The 24427-nt window shown below is 36.2% G+C and overlaps 1 protein-coding gene across 1 annotated transcript in view; it reads right to left on the bottom strand.

Moving 5' to 3' along the window:
• Positions 1-246: 246 nt before the first annotated feature.
• The window catches only part of NAALADL2 (N-acetylated alpha-linked acidic dipeptidase like 2), a 1062489-nt gene continuing 1038308 nt past the window's right edge, over positions 247-24427 (bottom strand). Inside the window, exon 14 of the mRNA XM_043995545.1 lies at positions 247-815. Coding sequence (XP_043851480.1) covers positions 617-815 — 199 coding nt within the window. The 3' untranslated portion in view covers positions 247-616. The remainder of the gene's footprint in view (positions 816-24427) is intronic.

Below are 24427 nucleotides of genomic sequence, written 5' to 3'. Positions count from 1 at the left end.
TTGATTGGTAATACTTGAAAACTATAGTTTTGTAACCAGTGTATTACTACATCTAGTTGTGTTAAGATCAGGCACTTCATTTCACAAACAGAAACAATCAAAGGAGTTTTTGGTCAACTGGTCACTCAGTCAAAACATCTGAATTCTTCATAAAAAACACTCACCATTGAAATTAAACTGCAACTTTATCAATTCTCCATTTCTATTTTAGAAACTGGGTCATTAATAATGCTTACATGTAGGAGATAAATAACATTCCTATGTTTTTCATCCACAGGAGCAAAGATTGTCCAGAACTTTTTGGGCTTTGGTCCCCAAAACTTAGTATTTTTTCAATACATATAGAAAAATACAGCAGATTTTTTTCTAAAAGATAAATCTTAAGTGTTAATCCTATAGGTTGCTCTTACACATTTCAAAATGTAGACATATGAAAAATATTAAATGTGCAAAAGGCTCTTTTTCATGTACATTTTAAACACATAATAGTACTTTTAGACAACAGTTGAAAACCTATTGAAAAAAGCCTTCAACCTCACAGAAATCCTGGTCAGGCTAGAGCTCTTGCTTGTTGAGTTGTAAACAAACTTTTTTTTTTTAAATGTTGAGAATTTTCTCAGTTCTTTCCCAACAAGCCACTCTCAAACACATCAAGTCCTGCTTTGAAGTAAACCTGAGCTGAATTGATGCTGTTCAGAACCTTGGACAGAGCTGCCTGAAGGGTTGAATTCGACTGGTGTAACTTTTCATGCTGCCAAGCTTCATGGAGTATGGAAAACTGGTGGGTCTTCTCATCCAGCCTGTAAAGAATGTTTCTGAAGAGAAGCACAGAACATATAATTGTTTTATGAAGGAAAAAAATAATTTCTTTCTCAACATTAAAATCAAATCTTTTCAAGTAATGTTTTATTTTTTTCTTTAAAAGGCACACATACCAACTAGTAGAAAGATATAATTAAGCTTAAATTATTCAAATGAGGTGATTGGTAGGAGACAAGATTAACCCCATTTATGTTCTACTCTCTCCACTCCCCTTTCCATATTCCAAGTAAGTATCAGAATATGCACAATTATACTCAAAAAGGTAGTGTGGCATAGTGAATATATATATATATATATATATATATATATATATATATATATACACACACACACACACACACACACACACACACACACATGTCTTTGGAAGGAAGAAGATCTATGAAGTCCTACCTCAGACACATACCTTTTATATGACCAATAGCAAATTACCTAGCTACTCAGTGTCCCCAAACATCTCTTTAAGACTATAAGTTGCAGATAGGCAGGCTCCTGTTGAGCTGAATGACTACAAGGGGCTTCCTCATGGAGAGTAACCCACACCAATGGAATCACAGGTCTTATTTTTTAAAGTAACAGGATCAACTGTATTATTTATGTCAAATGTATTATTGGTATAATATAGGACATGTTCCCACTGAGCCTCAAGTGGAATTTTTTGGCAGAAAAGTATAATGTCAGGGGAGCTAGGTGACACAGTGGATAGAGTACTGGCCCTGGATTCAGGAGGACCTGAGTTCAAATCCGGCCTCAGATACTTAACACTTACTGTGACCCTGGACAAGTCACTTAACCCCAATTGCCTCACAAAAAAAAAAGTAAAATGTCTTTAATTATTGCAGTTTCACCTCTTTCTAAGTACTAATCAGTTTAAACACCACTGAACACAGGGCAAAATTGTAGAGAAAGAAGTTTGGACCTAACTGCCTTTCTTTGTTATATATAACCTCTGAAGCATAGGAAATTCTGACATATGGGGAGGGAGAAAGTACAGAGGAGGATCCAAACTGATTTCTTTGTAATTATCTAGTCCCATCCTGCTCTAACCTGGTTAGAGCCCTCATTACTCCACACTCCTTGGCACCTAAGGGAACAGGACAACTTGGACATTTTGTGTCATAAACATTTGGTATATGTTTATTTGCCACTGATAGTATGGCCAGCTTGTGTAGAGGGTTGGTGCATGCCTCCAATTCAATTTAAAAGCATGCACTAAATACCTAATGTAGTGGGGCCCCAAGAAAACCAAAAATCCCAACCGCTAAGGAATACTTAACCTTTCCCTAGGGAAAAACAGCTCTGCCTCCCACCTCAGGAATGCGGTATGGCTTAGAAAGACCCTTGTACACTGATAAGCAATACCAAGGTCTGCAAGATGATATGCAATATATGGATCAGTACTGCATATCTTGCTGATGCCCCATTATTCAAAAATCCTCTCTGGGTTATTTTTTGCTTCCCAGTTGTTTTTCATTTCCCTCCCAGTTGCTTTGTAATTCCGTCCCCAATAGGTTCTCTTTCTTTGTTTTGTAAACATATAAAAAGACCTGTTGTTCTCTTATTTATGGAGACAGTCTCCATAGAGATTCTGTCTCCTGGCCTTGTATTCCTCTCTCTTAATGAATCTTTTTATTTTACAAGATTCAGGATGAGCCTCTGATTCTTTGCGTGAGCTAGCCCCCCAAACCAGGTCAGAAATTCCACAGATAACATTTTGGTGCCCAAGCCAGGGAATAACAGGTAAAATGGTGGGCTGCTCATTTGGTTCTTGGAGCCTCCAATTCTTTGGATGACCTACCCACCCCCCACACTGAGATCCAAGTTGCAAGTACCCTCAACACTACTATAAGCCAGGATCAGGGAAAATAAAGACAGAAAGGAAAACAGTTCCTTGCCCTCAAAGAATACTAATCTAATCAGCTAAACTAATCTAATTAAACCATGTCCATCTATAAAGGGACTAAAGTCACATGGAATATCATCTCCGAGCACCTAGAAGTATCCCCTTATCCTCTCTTGCCTCAGTCCCTTTTGTCTTAGACCCAATCTTAAAGGTAAAGTTCACTTGAAATAACAAATTTATTCCTAAATTATCCTTCCCAATGGACAGACAGGGAAAAGTAGTGACGGAATATGGCTTGTGGTGAAGTAGATAACATGCTTGAGTTGTCACTATAAAGATATGGCATTGAATTCTTCCCTGGATACCTAAAAGTGACAAAATCATGGTTGAGGCTTATATCTTCTCTGATCTTTGGTTTCCTCTTATGTAAAATGGGCACAGTGACATAGGTACATCTTATTTTGTAAAGTTGTTTTGTTTCTGATGACATTGGGTATATAAAGTGCAAAGTCCTAGATCATTTATTTGGTACTTTTAAAATCTGCAAGCCAACCTCTACACAGGATCACTTTTGAATTTTGCAACAGCCCTAAGTGGTAGTCACTATAGGTTTTGTTGTCTCAATTTTAAAGATAGAAAAGCTCAAAGTGAATGGGGCAGTGGAACAGGTTGTAGAGTCAGAGACTATGGCTTCAAATGGATTCTGATACTAACTGCTCTGACTTTGGGCAAATCTTATCTTCCCTATGTTTTATATCTTCATTTCATTTATAAAATAGCAAGGCAGTTAGGTGGCACAGTGAATTAAGCACTGGCTTTACAGTCAGATACATATGAGTTGAAATCCTGCCTCACACACTTATTAGCTGCATGATTCTGAGAAAATCACTTAACCATTCCCAGGTTAGGTTTGCCCATTTGTAAAAGTGGGATAATAATAGCACTTACCCAACAGGGTTGTTGTGAAGATCAAATAAGATAACTTATGTAAAGGGCTTTGAAAAACTTGAAGCACTATGTACATGCTAGCTGTTGCTGCTGTTGTTGTCAGCCCCAAAGGATTCTTTTAGGTCTAAATCTCTGATCCTGTAATTTGATTAAGGTCACAAATCCATTAAGTATCATAAATATTGAAACTTCCTGATTTCCTCACCTTATTCCAAGATAATAGTATTCTTCCCTCCTCCAAGTTATTTTTTCATTATTTTAGTTTCAGTTATCTGCATTCATGTACTATCTCTCCAAAAGAACACAAGCTCCTTGAACACAGGTACTGCTTCATGTGTGTGTGTGTGTGTGTGTGTGTGCGTGCGCAAGCATTTAATACCTAGCATGGTGCCTTGCACCTAGTAAATGCTTTATAGAGCCTCACTGAATGCCTTTTCTCCAGTTATAAATGTATTTGAATAACCATTATTAGTCAAATTTCCATGATCAAAATTATCAATGAAAATATTTTTTAAAAAAATTTTCATAAAGATCACAGAAAATTCTTCAGAAGAAGCCCTATAGCAAATAATAGAAAGCAAATGGGTTCATTGGCCTAATTCAAGGAGCCTGTAATTACCTTAAATCCTTACTAAGAGGTTTTTTGATGACAAACCAGAGTACTAAAGTTAGAAATCAAAAGGATGAAGTTTTTTTAGAGCTCCGTTAAATGTTGTTAGATGAACACATGCGATAGAAAGAAAACATCAAAGAAAGAAAACTGGTCTAGACACTCCATTAGTAACCCAATTTTCTGACCCATCCAATAGCAACTCCAGATTGCTAATCCAAATTCCAGGGGTATTCTCATAATAGAAACATGATGGCAAGAGATGTTCTGCTGTGGATACTATCAGAGTCTTCTGATAGGTGAGGGAATGATGTCCAGTGACATGGCCATTTAGAATAGGCTATGCAAGTCTACATCTCATAAAGTGCTATGTTCAGAGAAAAGCAGGTTTAGCATGTGGGGGTGGGAGCAAAGAGGAATTAAAGGCTTAATATAAAGGGCAAAAAGCATTAAAATACATTTCAGTCTTTTTATTGAATAGTATTTGTAAACATTTTCTACTCCTTTCCCTTGTGTTTTAGTTCAATGAGAAAACAGAAATATTAAACTTATTTCTTATTTGGAAATGTTATCATTTATAATTTGATCCCTCTAGTTTCTCTTTTTGAAGTTTTACTGTCAATAATTCTCATGTAAAATTGACGACACACTACAATAATATGGTATACTATTTAAGAAACTGCACCAGAAGCTCTTTGCCCCTTAAGCTCAGAATAGTTACCTTGAGAAAAAGCAAGGGGAGAATCCTCCCTGTTAGTACTGCTATTCAAATGGCCAAGGGCACTGCAATCAGAACAGTCTCAGCGAAAAGTTTAATGAACAGAGGACTGACACAAAGGATATTTCCATCTCTCCAACCTATACTGGATTTAATAGCAGCCATGGAACACAGAATCATGTATGTATAAGGTGACTATTAAATGTTAAATAATATTAATATTCAATTTAATGAAAAGGTAGCATTAATAATCCATGTTCATAAAGGTTACAGGATTAGTCCCTTAATGCTGATTCATTTAATCATGAGCTCAGACTCAGTATATTTATGTAGAATTTTTAGCCCTAATTGCTAGAATTGACCTAGAGGAAAAATGATGGAGAAGAAAAAGACAAGCATGTTGAGCTCTCAAAACAACAAAAACTTCAACAGTGCTTTCAATCAAGTAGAAAAAATACATATCTATTTTTCCAATGACAACTACAGACCTGGTTTGGGCAATAACCAGAATGTGCTTTCTCTAACTAGTAAACAACCCAATAACATACTTTCTAAATGCCTCTAAACAAGCCATGTGAATAGAAATGGATCATTTGCTTGGGTTGTGAAACTCTATAAGGAGATAAACGCATTTTCCATATGGTCTGTGATTCAAGGAGTAGGCTGGTGGCAAACTCTTATAAAAGATAAATAATCATTTCCATTGTCATCCAACCAGAGTACAAATCAGTATAAACATGAGGAACATGGTGACTATAAGTGACAGAGGTTCTTCCATCATCATTGGAGAACCTTCATTTGGGCAGTTGTTGATATAATTTAAGCTTCACTGATACATTATGATGGTGAAACAGATCACCTCACCTCAACGTACTGTAATTACTTGGAGACAAACAAGGAATCAGGCAAATATCTGTTCTTTAAATTTGTATGAGTGTAATTTTGTCTTCTGATTTTCCCCAAGAATCTTATCTTTTTCCAATTACTTTTCCCTATGCCACAAGTGATTTTGCCTCTTTCGTTATCTAGAATGAATTCCTGTACTCGAAGTCTTTGTAAGAGAGCTCATTATATCATTTTATTTCTTATTCTTAACCAACTCTTCTTCCACTGGAAGGATTACAAAAATCTATTGGGTGTAAAATGTTCCATTGTTCCATATTTCCTTACATTTCAAGCTTTAGAAACATTCTTACTGGAAAGAATTAAGGCACTAGGCAAGTACTAATGTCCAATATACTTCCCCAAAAAGGCGAATAAGAAGAAGTGCAACTAGAGAAAGGAAAGATAAAAAAAAAAAAAAACATCAAAAACCACACTTCCTCTTTGAAGGGGCTGCACCTCAAGGATGCTCCTTCCCTGACTGTACTCCCACAATCTCTTGGCCTAGTCAGAGGCATTTGGGAATAATATTAGAGAGCACCTTTCATGTTGAATGCCTGGGCATGTTTTTAAGCTACTTGCCTTGGGCACAAAAATGGCTTGTTACAACTTTTCAGACAACCATGTGTTTAAGGTGAGATGGCAATGACGGAAATTCTAACCACTCCAACAAGTTTCATTAAACAAATCTAGTACACCTATAGTTTAATATTCAAAAATTAAACTGAGTCTAAAGGAGATCTCTCCAAATCTTTTGAAAGGGGCAAAAGTGGTTGCAGTTGTTGCTTATGGGGTCAAAACACCAAAACATCTTTACTAAATATGGAGAAGACAGCTATGTTATAGCGACCAAATTAGTTTGAATTCCTCCTTGGAATTTTCACACCATCTCCTTTCCTCATCCCCCATATGTTCATTTGTAGGTTATTTCTTGTTCCTGTTTCATTTGTAGGCTTCAGTTCTTATTGGCTGGTATACGGAACAGTTGAGCTGGTTCAGCAAAACTGACGGGGGTAGCTCTTTGTAAAGAGGATTGATGGCTATGTAATGCAGCTAAAATTTAAACACCCGGTATTAACCATAGCAACCCTTAGGTTGGTCCATCTGAAACCTAGGAGACTTATAAATACATTCTTGCCCTTGAACATGTCTCTTTTGCTCCTGTGTAGATCAGCATTTTTGACCAAAACATTTGAGTCAGTGGCCTTGCGTAAATATCGCTGCTGGCACAGAACCTTAAATTTAAATGTGTTTTGATTTCAGTATGCATGGAATTGTTACATATAAGTGTTTTTTCTTTCTGGTCTGTCCATCTCTAAAGTGACAAATCAGCATAAGAACCAAATCCATAAAAGCCAGCACTGGACATTTGTCTTGAATTATATAGGGTCATACAACCTCAACAGCTCAACTGAGATAAACAAGCATTTATTATTTACTATGTACCCAGAGCAGCTGGTGGTGCAGTGGACAGAGAGCTAGCCCTGGAGTCAGGAGGATCTGAGTTCAAATCTGACCTCAGACACTTAGTAGCTCTGTGACCTGGGGCAAGTCACTTAATGTAGTTCGCCTCAGTACCTCATCTGTAAAATAAACTAGAGAAGGAAATGGCAAATTGCTCCAGTATCTTTGCCAAGAAAACCCCAAGTGGGCTCATGGAGAGTTGGACATGACTGAAATAACTCAACAACAACATGTACCAGGTACTGTGCTGGGCATGGAAGGACAAAAATCAATCAGTAATTGCCTTCGAGGAGCTTTAAAAGGGGAGATACAATGGGGTTGGCAGATATATAGCAGATAGAGATATCTTAGGAGCTAAAGAGCATAAACAACTTCTAGGGGGGCAGCTAGGCGGCACAGTGGATAGAGCACCAACCCTGGATTCAGGAGGACCTGAGTTCAAATCCGGCATCAGACACTTTACACACTTACTAGCTCTGTGACCCTGGGCAAGTCACTTAACCCCAGTTGCCTCACAAAAACCAACCAAACAAAAAACCAACTTCTAGGGAATCAGGAAGGGTTCAGAAAAGAGATAAGTCCTGAGTTGAGCCTTGAAGGAAAGAAAATAAAAGAAAATAAGATTTTGAGACAATGACAAGAGATTGCATTCTGGACATGGAAGATAGTATGTGGAATAAGATGGAGTGTCAAGTTCAAGGAATAGTAAGCAGTCTGGTTATATTGGAATATCAAATTAGTGAGAGGGAAGAGTAGAAAGTACTATCAAAACTTAGGAGTTTGACATTTCTTTTATAGGCAATGGGGCTGTCAAGGGAATAACATGGTATTATGTGTGACAAGCTGTAAAGACACATTGGAGCTGGATTGTGAGAGATTTTAAATGAAAAGTACAGGATATGTATATAGTGATGAACCTTGGTGACTGAGAAGATAGTAGGACCCTCAACAAATATTAGCAAGTTTGATGGAGGGGGACATTTGGGGGTACAGATAAAGAAGATAATACAAAATCACTGGTAGAAACAAAAATGAAAAAAAAGAATTCAGACTTGTTTCCATGTTGAGACACTATCTCTGATAACTGGATAATAGATTCCTTGCCAAAACATGTTTGTTCTCTCATATACATTGACTTAATCTAAATCAAGACCATTTCCCTGCAGGAAGAATGAACTAGTGGGACCTTGGCAGCACATCCACATTTCAATAAATCACCATGGTATTTGCATACACATAACATGGGCTTCATAAGGGTTTGGATAGATATCAGGCATAATTAAAATATCCTTTAACTGCAATCATTTTCATAAGCTAACATGTTTAAAACAGCATTAATCCCCCCCCCTGCTTATCTGGTAAAATCTTTATCATTATTTCTAACTATTTGGAGCTTATGAATGTAATTCATCCAGTTTGCCTGACCCACACACAACAGAAAGAGACTACTAAGAGGAAAGTGTAATACATTATTGATGACATTAATGAAACTACAACACCCATCACTCATTTTAATGGGTCCATTTCAATGACACTTCACTGTGACCTAAAAAGATCAGCCCCAAACTAGAAAACCTAATTAATAACTTCAGGCAGCATCATTGAGGGAGATGATGCATCTTTGTATAACTGACACATCTTTCCCACTCAACTAAGGCAAAAGGACAGATGAGATGAATTTGGAAACAAAAGCACTGAGAGTTCTTAGGAGTCATTCCCACGCATGTGAATGTTCACATTATTGATGGAAACGATGACTTTTTCTTTTCAAACATTGATTTTCATTATCATAAGGGGAGATGGGATGCCAACCTTTTATAAGCTTAAATTATTAGGCATTTTACTTCATACTGACAATAGTTAAGACCTGGTTTTCAAATCAGACAGGATATACATATTGAATTCAAACAAGGAAGGCCAGCTATATTTCTGTTAGTTATGACCAACTCTCAAAGATTGTACCAACTACATTATTTTGTTAATACCAGCATATTTGTGCTCATATGAGGATTTAAAAAAAAATTTGGCTATCACCTTTCAGGAAAGCATATGAAACATAGTGCTTTATTTCATTTAAGATTATGCCTAGTCTACATCTGCAAAGTAAATCTGATTACTGAGGTAATTACTGGATTCACTCAAAACCTAGAGTTATTTGGTTAAACCATTTATATAACTGGGTCAGAAGAAAAGGAATCATAGTGTTGTTTTGGCATTTCTGTCATATTGATCAATATCACCAGAAAGGCAGAGTAGTATCGTCAACACAATTGGAAATGGGGGCCACTGATCCATTCATAAGCATCCCTGAAGTCCACTTAGTTTGAAATTGGAATATCTGTTTTATTTTTATTCTTTTTGTTAGATATTTTCCAATTACATCTTAATCTGGTTAGTGTGGCAAACCTTATGGGCACCATGTGGGTGGTATATTAACATCTCTGAAATAGATAAATTTGTCAATACTTTATTTTTTTAAAATTTGTTTTGTTTTGTTTTGTTTGCAGGGCAATGATGGTTAAGTGACTTGCCCAGGGTCACACAGCTAGTATCAAGTGTCTGAGGCCAGATTTGAACTCATGTCCTCCTGAATCCAGGGCTGGTGCTTTATCCACTGTGCCACCTAGCTGCCCCCAAAGATGTCAATACTTTAAGAATTGAACTTTTCATCACTCTATATACTCACTTCACTGACATAGATAGCAATCCTTTGATGAGAGACTAGATGATCTCCAAAAATTCATCAAATTATATTCAATTTAGTTATGTATTTCTTCGCATTTATCTAGGCTAGACTATGAACAACAGACAACTCAGAGGAGAAAGCACTAACATCTGGGTGGAAGGTGAGGAGATTAGAAAAGGCCCCAAGAGAAGGCAATATTTGAGCTGAATCTTGAAGGAAAATAGAAATTAAAAGAGAGAAAGGTGAAGGGGAAAAGCACCACATGGGAAAGAGGGGATGGAACCATGAGACCCATTATCTTATAAGGCCACATAATCTAGCTTGATTATTTAACAGATAAGGAAACTGAATGAAGCCCAGCAAGGCTATATGACTTGGCCAAAGTCACATAGCTAGTCAATAAGAACCTGGGCTAGAACCTAGAATGCTTAACTCATGTACACTTCACTGATTTTTATATCAATCTCAATACTCCTTTGGGTTTGTCATCCAGCCCATACTTGAGAGTTTTCTAGCACAGTTGGTTTTGCTCCAGGTTATACCACTATGACCTAGCCTTTAAGAACATGGGGTCAACTACACACTTTAATTATTCAGCATAGTGAAAATTTAGCAGCTATACATAAGACCATCCAAGTTAGGTAGTACAGTAGATAGAGTGCTGGAACTGGAATTAGGAATACTTGAGGTTGAATCTAGTTGCAGACTCAGATTTACTACCTGTTTGACCCTGGACAAATCATTAAACTTCCTTTAGCCTCACTTTCTTTTTTTAAAATGGGAGAAATCATAGCTCCTACCAAAAAAAAAAAAAGCTATGAGGATCAAAAGATATATTAAGTGGTTCACAAATCTAAAAGTGCTGTATAAATGCTGGCTATTCTTATTAATAATATGATTATGTTTAACTTAAGCAATGAATTATGTAGTTAGGGTATCCTTGCTGATTGAAATGAATTGTTTTCATATCTCTATTATTTACTGCAACTTCAGAATTTCAGTTTGGATTTCTCAAACAAAAAGAAAGTACTTAACCATTGTAATTTGACAGCAAGTAAAACAGCACATTAAAAATTTGGCTTATCAGGGCGGCTAGGTGGCACAGTGGATAAAGCACCGGCCCTGGATTCAGGAGTACCTGAGTTCAAATCCGGCCTCAGACACTTAACACTTACTAGCTGTGTGACCCTGGGCAAGTCACTTAACTCCAATTGCCTCACTTAAAAAAAAAAACAAAAACAAACAAAAAAAAAATTTGGCTTATCTCCATAGGTCAAGATCAAATTATTTATTGGAATGGAAGAAGGCATTACCATTATAATTAAATGTTCCAGAGAGTAGAGTCAAGAATAGTGACAAAATTAGCAACAACAACTTATAGAGTACTTGAAAGTTTACAAGGAACTTTCCTTGTAAAACTGAAATTATAGGAAGAGAGCTATTAAAATGTCTGTTCCTTTTGACCCAGAAGATCTACTGTTGGGAATATTCTCCAAGAAGGTCAAGGACTAAAAGGAAAACTCCCATGTGTACCAAAAAAAAAAACCAAAAAACCAACAACAACAACAAAAAAACATTTATCATAGTCCTTTCTATGTTAAGAAAGAATCAGAAACAAAGATGGTCATTGATAGGGAACAGCTAAACGAACTGTGTTATATCAACATGATAGACTATTATAGTGCTGTAAGAAATTATAACTATGATGAATATCAGAAGTATGAGGAAATTTGTATGAAATGATTCCAAGTAAAGTGAACAGAACCATGAATATATGGGGTGGGCTGTAAGTGATGGCTCTATAGGGAGGGAAAAATGTATTGGATACAAAATGCTTACTTCAAAGTCACCCTATGACATAGCTAGTGGAAGTATTGTTTTCTATATTTTGTAGGTGAGGCTATTGAGACTGAGGGGTCCATGAAGGGTCACACATTAAAGATGAAAACCTACTGGCTCAGTAAGCATAGATGTAAATCTTTAATATGTGACCCTTAAAACTTTTCATTATTCAATATTCCACGTGGTAACTATACATGTCTCTTTATGCCAATTCTTCCCTAAGGAGGTGAGATGGAAACTTTTGGGCCAATCAAGGAATGTTCATTTCCTCTGACCAGTTGGATCTCTTCACTTTTGACCTATCTACTATGGAATGGAAGGGGTAGAAACAGAATGTGGAGAATGGGACAGGTGATGAAAATTCCTGAAAATCAATAAAGAATAATCTTTTCTCTCCTGTCATGGTCTTCCAACTTCTACAAACTCTGTATTCTTTTCCCTGGACTCTTTGGTTGACCTCTGAACTACCCCCAATGCACATAGGAAGCTTTTCTGGAGTTGTTTCATATGAACCATGGCTTTAACCATATCTCTGAAATGGATGATTGGAAGTAGAGTATCATGAACATGTCCTTAACCATGTCTAGGACTTGTTTGGGGAGATTTGTATGATTAGGTAAAACAAGAATTATTTTGTTCTTAAGTCTAAAAAGGTATAGGGGAAGATAGAAGGCTGAGGAAAGATGGCTATGATGTTAAGGAAAGCATAAGTACTATACTATATTATACTATAATATGATGTGATATGACATGATGTGACATAGTATAATATAATGCAATTTAGTATGGTATGGTGTGTAATAATATAATGTGATGTGACATAATAAACATAGTAAGGATAGGCATGATTCTAAAAATATGTGCTGCAAAAATGATCAGAAGAGAAATTAAAAACTTCTCTTCCCCCAAACAGAGAATTCAGATGAATATAGAAGAATGAGAAGCATCATGGTATAGTGTATACAAAACTAGGTTTGGAGTTAGGAAGATTTGAATTCAAATCGTCCACCATACACATGCTATTTGTTTGCTCCTGGGCAATTCAATTAACCTCCCCAAGCCTCAGTTTCCTCAGCTGTACAATGAGGAAAATCATAGCCTCTGTGTCCCAAAGTTGTTGTGAAGATCAAATGAGATAATATATGTAAAGTATTTGGTAAATTTCAAACTAAATAAATGAGAACAATTAATATATAAAGAAAAGTCTAAAAGTATTAATAACCACAGAAATTTAAATACCTCTGGGCTATTATCTAATAACCATAAAATTAAAACAACAATAAAAACAACAACAAAGATTAGTGAATCCAATGTTGGAGGGGCTATGGAAAAATAGGCACATCAATTCAATGCTGTTAGAGCTTTGAAGTGGTCTTGGAAATACAAAAAGAAGAAAAAACTATTAAGGAAACATATACTTCAATCCCCAAATTTTATAACTTTGGATTTATGCCCTAAGGTGATTAATGACAGCATAAAAGGCCCATATAAATGACAATATCCATAATGTAATAACAAAGAACTAGAGACAAAATATGTACCCAACAATTGGAGAATGTATGAAAATAAACTGTTTCTAGGATATTCAAATCTAAAAGCAATCTATTCTGTACATTTTTAATTAATCATTATCATGTACCCACATTTGGGTGTAGGCAAACCCTATTTTGCAATTTCCTAGAAATTCCCCCTTCCTTATTGTACTTATAATATCGTATCTTCTCTCTCACCTTTTTGCCCTCTTTACCCCAATTAGCATCTGATCACATGTAGTTCCTCATACTTTGAGCTGAGACTCCCACTCTTCTAAAAGTGGTGGCCCCAGGCAATTAGTTAATTGTAGTTATCAAACGGATGTTATTTTGGATAGCTTAACACAGCTTTTATAAATATTTATTCCCACCCAAATAGTGTATACTACTTAGCTATTATTTTTTCCCAATATACTTCCAACTAAAATTCACCAATCTCTCTCCCCAGACTTGTATACTGAGAAATTGTGATCTAATTTCATCTCAATGTTAAAACTTCCTGCATGACTCAATATGGCGAATTCTTGGAATCTAAGGAATGCCCATCAATTGGGAAAAGGCTGGACAAACTATGGTATATGATTATAATGGAATATTATTCTGCTATAAGAAATGACAAGCAGAATGATTTCAAAAATGCCTGGAAAGACTTCTATGAACTGATTTATAGAGTGAATAGAACCAGGAGAATGTTGTACACAGTGACAGCAGTATTGTTTGATGAAGAATTGTGAATGAACTTAACTATTGTCTGCAATGCAATGATCCAGGACAATCCTAACGGAGCAATGATGAAGCATACTGTCCACATCCAAAGAAAGAAATGATATTGATTCAACAGACTGAAGCACGCTATTTTTCACTTTCTTTCATTTTTTCCTTTTATTTGAGTTTCCTTGTACACAATGACTAATATGGTAATATTTAACATAAGTGTACATATATAACCTATATCTGATTGCTTACTGCCTCAGGGAGGGGAGCAGGAAAGGGGAGGTAGGGAAGGAGGGATAGAATTTGGAACTTGAAACTTTAAATAAAAATGTTTATTATTAAAAAAAGAAACAAAAGAAGACAAATAAGTAACGAGATAAAAGGGAAATAAAAAAGAATCTTGATTCTTCAGAAGTGGAATGAAGTACAAGAGGCTGGTCATTTGAATTAGTTACCATTAAGGCAGAATGAAGTCAAAAGAGCACTGGATTTAGAATAAGACAATCAGGTTTCAAATCCTGGTCCCTTTAACCCTTCCCCCTCTCTTTTCATTCTATAAGCAAAGAGCAACAGGCACTTAATAAGTACTTAGTAGGTGTGAGAAATTGTGCTATATTCTCACTGTGCTCTCATTTGGTGATCTCATCTGCTGCTATGGATTCAATTATGATTTCTATGCAGATAATACTCAGATCTATATATCTCTAATCTTTCCCTTAAGCTCCAATCACACTTCTCCATAGGCTTTGTAGACATCTCAAATAACGTTTAATAGGCTTCTCAAGCACATTTCCAAGACAGAACTCATTATCTTGCCCCAAGACACTCCCCTTTTCTGAACTCCTCTATTATAGTAGAGGGTACTATCAGCCTCTCAGTCACCCAGGCCTAAAACTCCAATGTTAAACTCAACTTCTCATTCTCACTCATCCCACATATATAAACTATTGACAAATCTTGTCATTTCAACTTTCCTACTTCTTTTTTTATAATAAACACTCCTATTTCTCCAGCAACTCGGTGTTACAGTGGGTCTGAAGTCAGGAACACTCATCTTGCTGAGTTAAAATCTGGCCTCAGATACTTACTAGCCATGTGATCCTGGGCAAGTGACTTAATCCCATTTGCCTCGGTCTCCTCATTGAAAAAATGATCTGGAGAAGCAAATGGCAAACCACTCCAATATCTTTGCCCCCCAAAATCCCAAATGGGGACACGAAGAGTAAAACATGGCTGAAATGACTGAACAGCAACTGTCTTCTACTCATACAGTCACAACCCTACTTCAAAGTTTTGTCATTTTTACCTTGTAACTTGTCTCTCTGCCTCAAGTATCTCCCTATACCTAGTCCATCTTTCACTCATATGCAAAGGGGATTTTTCTAATGTGCAGATCAGAAAATGTCTTCTATTAAAGGAATTCCAGTGGTTTCCTGTTATCTTCAGGGTTACATCCTGTTTGGCAATTAAATCTTCTCTACCTTTCTAGTCTTCTTTTACTTTGCTCCTTTCCATTTCTCCTATGATCCAGGAACACGGCCTCCTTGTAGTTCCCCCAACATAAGACTCCATATTCAATCTCCATGCCTTTGCACTGACCATTCCCCATGTCTGGATTACTCACAGGCCTTACCTCTTGCCTCTTAATATCTTTGAGTTTCTGAAAGACTCAGCTCAAATGCTCCATTCTGCATGAGCTCTCTTCTGACCCCTTCAACTGTTAATATCTTCCCCTTTGTATGTACCTTAATATTTACACATCTCCTTTGCTAGAGTTTAAGCCCCTGGAGAACAGGTAATGTCTTTTTCTTGTTTGTTTTGCCTTTCTTTGACTCACCAGTACTTGGCACAGTGTTTGAACACAGTAAACGCTTAATAAATTCTTGTTGACTAAGTGACAGTTACATGAAAGCCGTAGATAGAGCAATGGGTTTGGAATCAGAAAAACCTGAGTTCAAATCCAGCCTCAGATACTTCCTAGCTGTATGACTCTGGACAAGTCACTTAACTTCTGACTGCCTCAGTTTTCCCAACTCTAAAAGGGAAACAATATAATAGCACCTACCTCCCAGATTTGTTGTGAGGATAAAATGAGGTAGTATTTGTAAACCTCGTAGCACAGTGCCTGGCACATAGTAGATGCTTAATAAATATTTATTCTATTTCCTATTCCTCCTTCTACTTACTAATTGTTTCACCTTAGCAAGTGGCTAAACTTTAAAAAACATTTTTTGGTTCTTCTATATAAAATGAAGATGACCTCTAAGGTCACTTCCAGCTTGAAAGTGATCATCTTGGGAGGGAGGGAGAAAAATTTGAAACTTAAAACAAATGTTGAAAACTAAAAAAAAAAAATTCATTTCAATAAAAAAGTGATCATCTTATCAGTCCATAAAGTGCTTTTAAAAAGAAAAGAATCCAATATAAGAAATAATGATAAACTTACTTTGTTAGTTTGGGAATCTATGTGACCATTATTTGAAGTAATGATGTACATGAATTGAATTGAATGTCATTGATACACAAGATATTCTTATTATTGGGTGTTCAATATGTACTTATGTCTCTGCATTTAGATTCAAAATTCTGTGTGAATAAAGGACATATTTTAGTCTTCTCTTGTGGTCATAGAAATGTGCTAGGCATACAGTAAATTTCTGAATAAATATATCTGATGATTAATTGGTGAGATTAATTTAGAAAGAAAAAGAATGAAAAATTCATTTTTTGCATCTATAATCTTCCATGGGAAAGCCTGTTATAAATTAAACTACTCAGCTAATTGCTCCAGTTCTCTATTTCACCTTGGATGGGTGGCTAAGACAAAAGAATACTGGACTTAAAACTGGCTATAAATGTACCAAAGTAAAAAGTGTTTTTCTCAAAGATAGAGAAAAGAACATGAATCATAATGATTTGTAATAATAATAAAAAATCTCTGCACTGAACCCATTTTATAAAATATTAGGAATTATTTTGAGTGTCTGATAAATTTTTTTGAAGGGCAAATAAATATAACACACACAAACTTAGATATCCTGCTATTATAATGATGGAAGTTTTACATAATAAGTTTTTGATGGAAATTTTGCACAGTTTGTATTTATTTTAACCTAAAAGAATCTTAAGGCTAATATTATTTTTGGTGATAGAAAACTTCAATGTAGAAACTGGAGGTGGGATCTGCATTTGCTTTAAAAAATGAAAAAAAATCTATAGCCCTAAGAATTTCTATTTTAAAACAACCCCTCTGGATTCTTGGCTGTGGGAATTTTGCTAATTAATTGGTTAGTACATGATTCATCCCAACTGTGTTATGTTTGCAAAAGGAGTGTGAAGGGATGCTGTTGCTAACAATATTAACCCTGATTTCAAGAAGTAGTGGAACACAGTGGCTATAAGACTACATCTACAGTCAGAAGAAGGGAGTTTGAATCCTGGTTTTGCCATTTCCTATCTGAGTGACCTTGGGAAAGTCACTTGACCTCTCTGCATCTTATTTTTCTCATATGTAAGCTGAGGAACTTGGACTAGATGACTTCTGAGGTGTCTTGCACTTGTAGATCTGTGATTATGTGTATTTATATAATGTAAAGACTGAACATCAGCAAATAGAGAGGCATCCTCACAGCCAAAAAGACCTGGTCAGAATCTTGTGTCTGATGCATAGCGACCCTATGATCTTCCTCAAAACATTTAACCTCTTGGTGCTTGAACCAATTTTCAAAGGCTGTAAGTTTCAGAGAAGGTTCTGGTCTGCATCAATAGGAAGAGTTTCCTCATCTGGGAGTTCTCTCTCGCAATAAAATCACAGATTCAGTCCCTACTCAAATTCTTACATTTCAATATGTACATAGGGTTTCTACCATTACAAATGTAAGTGGTTTGAGGACACTGATTATTTCACCTTTGCCTTTCTATGTCCACTGTTTACCACAGTACTAAGTACAAGGAAATAATTTAATAAATGGATGTAGATGGCCAAATCCATCCCTGTAGTACCTATCTCCAAGGATCTTTGTGCACTCAAATAAGAGAACATATCTACCATCCTTAGCAAACTTTAATGTCCTGCATATCACTGATAATAACAATGAAGACGATGGTTAAAATCCATTCTCAAAATGCTACCTAAACAGGACTGTGTCATATGCCTTACAATCATCTGAATTTAAATAACACTGAAAGAGGAGGGTCTATCCAACAACACCACCGAGAATAGATAGAATACAGGAAAAAGAATCATGATTGAGACACTCATCAGTTTATAGGAGACAAAATTCAACAAAAAGTATTACCATCAGATTGTACATATATAACCTATATCAGATTGCTTTCTGTCTTGGGGAGGAAGGAGGGAGAAAAATTTGGAACTAGAAATCTTTCAAAAACAAATGTTGAAAACTATCTTTACAAGTAACTGGAAAATGAAAAAAATACTTATGTGATTTAAAACAAAAGAAAAAAGAAATACATCACTTGACACATTAAATATATTCTTAAAAAGTTATAATGGTCCCAGAGAAGAGGTAATGAAATGTACTCCCCTCTTTTGACAGAAGCAAGGAACCATGAGAGCAAACTGTTGCCTATCCTGTTGGACATGGTGACTGAATCATTTATTATTGCTCAACTTTTTCTTTTACTTAAGGGAGGATTCAATTTGGTAGGGGTGGGGATGAGAGATTAGATGCTCAGAAATGATAGTAATATAAAAACAAGATGCATCAATAAAAAGGAAAAAATTACCATTAAATAAAACCCATGACCTCAGAGGTCCACACATAAAACAAAATGTTTGGATTGCATGCAAAATGAATCAGAGGTTATAATGTATGAAGCTGAATTTTACCTCTCAAGGACTACTGATGGACTGATGGTATTTGACCTATGACAGAAATAGGGTTCTGGAAAGATTATCCTTAGTAAAAAGAAACCAGATAGGTAAAGGAGAGGTAGTAGTACTGAATGTTAGGAAGACATATGTGGTAAGCATAGTAGACAGTATTAGATAAATATCAATGGATACAGTGATATTGTGATCAGAATACACAATAAACCACTTTGAGAGAAAGAAGACATAGTAGAGGGATTAATAAACCTATCACAGAGGTATGATATGGAGTGATGGAGCACTTCAATTATCCAGACATCTGTTGGGGCTCTCCTTTTGACAAATTCAGAACAACTAATTATTTCTTGACTTGCCTTAATGATAATTTCATCCTTCAAAAGGAGGAATCACCAAGGAGAAATTCTATTTTGGTTTTCTGCCTCACCAACAATGTTAAAATGATTGGTGGGGTGGAAGTTATGAGGATGTTGGCAGGAGGCAAACACTGCTTCACAGAATTAGAGATAGAATGGAAAAACAGGTATTGTTTGACATGGATCCAAGGTTCTAAGAGGGCAGATTTCAAATGATTCAGGGGAAAGATGGTTAGGACCTTATAGAATAAACTTCCACAGGGAAAATCCATCCAGTTCATATAAAATGCTTTAAAGAATGACATGGTAAAGACTAATGGATAAACAAATCTGGTGAGGAAGAAAGGAAGAATTTGTCTTCGAGAAGCATGACATGTTCATATGAGGCTGCTGGAGGAAAAAAACCAAACAAACAAAATCTTCTAATTCTGTGTGTCATGTATATGAAAGTGACATGGCCCCAGAGGGCATCCAGCTGATTTGACACTTCCCTATCCTTAGGAGTATATTCATAAGAAGGAATCAGAGTTGAAGGAGTGAGAAGTCTTTTGTTGTCTAGGCAACATGCATTTCCCTAAAGCAAAATAAAAGCTCTAGTTCAGGGTTTATAATAGACCACTCACTATACTTCAGGGAGACTGTTTTTTCCTTTGGGGAATAAACTATAACTGGTTGGACAAAGGTAAGCATTGAATAGTTCTTTATTCTTTAAACAGTCTGTCCTTTCCACAGTTTACTTAAGATGGAGTTTAGAGGCCTTCTTTTATTAACATCAAAGGACTTCTTGTTGAAATCAATGGATGTGTGATATCAGATTATTGCCCAAAGTCAAGGGGAAAAGCAGCAATTACTTCCTTTATGTGACCAGTGTCAGTTCAATCCAAGTAATTTGCTTCAAAGTGGATTTTTAGGTCATAAATTACCTAGTTTTCCTGTTTACAAAGTCTAAATTAACTGGATCATTGCCAAAACCTCTCTTCCCTTTGTTACACATAAAATTGGCTTTTATTCTACAGTCCCCTCAATTTTATCAAGCCAAGGTCAAATCTATGATTTATCTAAGAAGATAAAGTAATAAAAGTCATTGAAACAGAATGTCAATTGCTTGTGATTTGAAAAAAAGGAAATCTGATTTTAGTCTCTTAAAAAATCAACACTATAGCCTTTTCCTGACATTTATTTTGCTGCTTCATGACAACAGTTGGATATAACTCTTAACTTTCCTGTAGAAATTGGCTTACCATTCCCCAACAACTTCAATATCATTAATCCATATTCACCTTCTATTTGAAGTCCAATATTTAACAAATGCAAAAAAAGTTGTGGATAGTGGCCCTCATAATTAACCCTCCTGGCACTGGGCTTTTATTTTTTTTAAAGCAAAGCAATAGGAGCTTAGTACAGGGCATCTGCATACAAGTCACCCAGACATTGTGTCCCAGGCTTAATGAATATTCTAGCAGACGCAATTAATCTGATATTCACAAGACATCTTCACTAAGTGGATTCAGACCCCCAAATAACTTAGAAAGCTGGTAGTTTAATGCTTTCACAGGTGAAGTGTCAGAAAGAATGATTTAGGAAGCTGTGAAACATCTGTAAATGTCACTGGATAAATATGTTTAACTGGCATGTTTCACTTCAGAAACATATTCTTAAGGTCTCAAAACAAGTACCTTATCAGAACTGCAGCAATGACTGGTTCTGAAAAAGCTACATTATTACAGATTCATCCCTTAGTGGCAAACTTACCCCCTGCTACTGGGTAGGGGAGAAGCTGGCATTAGATATTGATAGAGAACAGATGTCCAGAGAAGGGACATGCAAAAGTACACCATTTTCTAAGCTGTTTTAATTCTATTTTTATAGATCCACTGCCTAGCACAATACCTTGCACATAGTAGGACTTAACAAATGCCTGTTAATTGATTGATTAGTTTCTGGCTGGTCAATGAACCAGGAAAGAAGCACAAAGAGAGCCCCATATCAGGGAAATGTCTCCATACGAAACCTAGATCATGTAGCTGTACACTGCCCATGACCTAAAGGTGAACTAGGACTTGACTTTCACTTAAAACAATCCAAAATGCCTCAAGTCACCCAATTGCATCATTAATATACCAGCAATTAATAGCGGGTCTTCACTCTCTTTCAATATATTGGCGAATATAATGGGGTAAATGGGGTGTTCAGGGAGGACTAGCATCTCTGCCATGAGGGTTTTCCAAGCCCTTTTCAGGGCTGTTCATCCACTGGTTCTCAACTCTCACCGATGGTTCCAAGAAGATGTAGCATGTGCAATGAGCAGATCCCAGGAAAACTGCTTGGGCAGATGAAATAAGCCAGGTTGAGGGTAACTGATAGGGTTGTAGACCCATCAGTGAGTTAGAGGGATGTCGAAGGCTTCTCCCAGTCCAATGGGTGGATGAGAATAATTTGTTCCAACAACCATGAAGGCAGCTGAAGCAGGTGCTGTGAAGCACTTAGAGCTTGGTTGGACACTGAAGATGCCAAGCTCAACCACTTCACCCTGAGTCATCACCAGTCATCTTGACTTTTGTCTTGCCACTGGCCTTTGAGACTCTAGAAGAAAGTGAGGCTGACGACTTCATGCAGTTCTGCCTCACTTAAAGCCAATTTACTTGTGAGTGAAGACATTCCCTTGTGGTGTCACAGGTCCTCTTTGAAAATGAAGGAGGAACAATTGGCTAATACTGCTTGTGAACTCTGAAAATGATGCAAAACAAAGGCAGCAAATTTGTCCAAGGTTCAGTATTGCTTTCCTCTGCTTTAGTATTGAGCAACTGGTCACTGCCCTTTATCGTGGTGCTGCTTAGCTCTCTACTAAGGATCTAGTGCAAACATGACAACTAGGTTCTACAACCCAAGTTCTTTTGAAGTCCGATATAAAGTAGATACAAAGCAGTTAGCTGCAGGGTTTTTTTGCATTCCATTTAGGTTGGTTTTTTTTTCTTTTTTGGTGGGGCAATGAGGGTTAAGTGACTTGCCCAGAGTCACACAGCTAGTTAAGTGTCAAGTGTCTGAGGCTGCATTTGAACTCAAGTCCTCCTGAATCCAGGACCGTCCACCGCACCACCTAGCTGCCCCCCATTCCATTTAGTTTTAGATTTTCTATAAAAATGGAAAGAAAACAAAGTAAACATCTGAATACTTCAGCTTATGCTAAGGATCTCTACAGAAAGTAAAAGGAATGCAAGGGAGGTTAATTTCAACAAAGGCTAATTTAGTGAGTATTCATTAAATATCAGAGCAAGACAGGAAATGTAAAATACATCAAAAGAATAGTTCCTGCCCGCAATAAGTTTACAATGACAAAAATAACAATTGACAAAGTTCTAGGAATTCTATTGAATCCAAAACTCTGAACAACAATATTTGTAAAACATAGAAACTGAAGTCTTGAGCCTAGGTAACAACTCAGGAATAGAAATTAATTTGCTAATCATTCTTTAAAGAAGTTTTAGGCTCTTCAGACTGGTTTTGTTGTCTGTGTTTCTGCTTTTGAAATATCAATAAAAGAAGTCAACTACTGAAAAGGAGAACAGGAGCCCAGTTGAACGCCATATTGTTTCAATGAAAATGTCTGTTTTAGGAAATGAAAGGGAATGACAAAAAGATCTGAATGAAGCTTCTGGTCTTTTATGTACTTTACCATTTAGTGTCTCTGTACCTGAATTCATTAAATACAAGAAAAAACATGAGGAATTGCAGAACAAAGTAGGTCATTTTGCCAAATAGATTAGTTGGCTAAAATTCCAATCTTTGGGCTTTGTTTTATTCAAGAAACATAATTTTGTTTTATCTATATATTAAAAAATCACTTAGTATGAAATAACCTTGCAAAAATAGAAGAGTACTTTTACTGTAACTCATATAATTTCATTTTTTGGCTTAATATTTTGATTTTTTAAGGAAAAAAGCTAATTAATACTGAGGATTTTTATGCTTTTTGTATCTAATGATGATTTTCAAAAGAATTTTGCAGAACAATAAAAATTGAAACAGGTAAAGAACCCACATTTTATTAAATTCTTTATCACTGGAGTGAGTTTCATTTATTCATTCCCTTTCCTAAAACTAGTCTTTGCTGCAAGGCCTGGTGAATTCTTTTAAAGTTGGGGGGGGAAATATTAATGAGACAAGGCATAGTGGAAACTATAATTTGTAATTGATTAACTATTCTCATCTCTCACATGGCAATTTAGAATAATGAACCCTATTGAAATCTTTAAACCATAGAAAAGAAAAAAGCAAATGTTGAGATGAAACCAAAACTAATTCAACTGCTATAAAATGTACCAAATCATAATAATTTTATCTTAAAATGAGAGAAAAATGGATAATTTTATAAAATATTTTCACATTATCCTTATGGAGAGAGATAGTACCCCAAAAAAGGGTATTTTCTAAATTAGTGATATGGTCAATCCAATGGGAGGTTCTGTGCCATTTTGGATGGACACTTCCAGTGGAGGGGTGCAGAGTTCTGTGCTCAACTGTGCAGTTTATAATTTTTTTTTCTAATTTTTGTTTTTTTGGTGAGGTAATTGGGGTTAAGTGACTTGCCCAGGGTCACACAGCTAGTAAAGGTTAAGTGTCTGAGGCTGGATTTGAACTCAGGTCCTCCTGAATCCAGGGCTGGTGCTGTATCTACTGCGCCATCTAGCTGCCCCACAGTTTATAATTTTTGTCACCAATTTAGATACAGGAATAAATGGCATCCTTATGAAATTTATGGATGAGAGGGAGTTGGAAGAATAGGTGACAGATTGGTTGTGGTCCTTCATTATTAAAGAGGTCCAAAATGACATTATTATGTTAGAGTCAAGTCCAACTGTTATCAGACCAATATGACCTCAGAATACTCTACCAAAGGTCAGGCACAAATAGTCCTTGTGATCATTTGGGGTGGGTTTTCTAAATTTGTGCACCTCGTGTTTTCTTTGATTTACTTCATTTGTGTTTGGCTCATAGAACACAACACCTTCTTTGATGAAACCACACCATGCTGGATGGTCCTGTGCCAGTGTCTCCCATGTTACACAATCAATTCTAAAGTTCTTCAGAGAGACTATGAGAGTGCCTTTGTATCATTTCTGACTTCCATGTCAGTAATCTATAAAATAGTCTTTTAGAC

Source organism: Dromiciops gliroides, chromosome 3 (genome assembly GCF_019393635.1).
Source record: "Dromiciops gliroides isolate mDroGli1 chromosome 3, mDroGli1.pri, whole genome shotgun sequence".
Classification (NCBI taxonomy): Eukaryota; Metazoa; Chordata; class Mammalia; order Microbiotheria; family Microbiotheriidae; genus Dromiciops; species Dromiciops gliroides.
The sequence above is the reverse complement of the archived record's forward strand: the minus strand, read 5'-3'. Positions and strand labels throughout refer to the sequence as shown.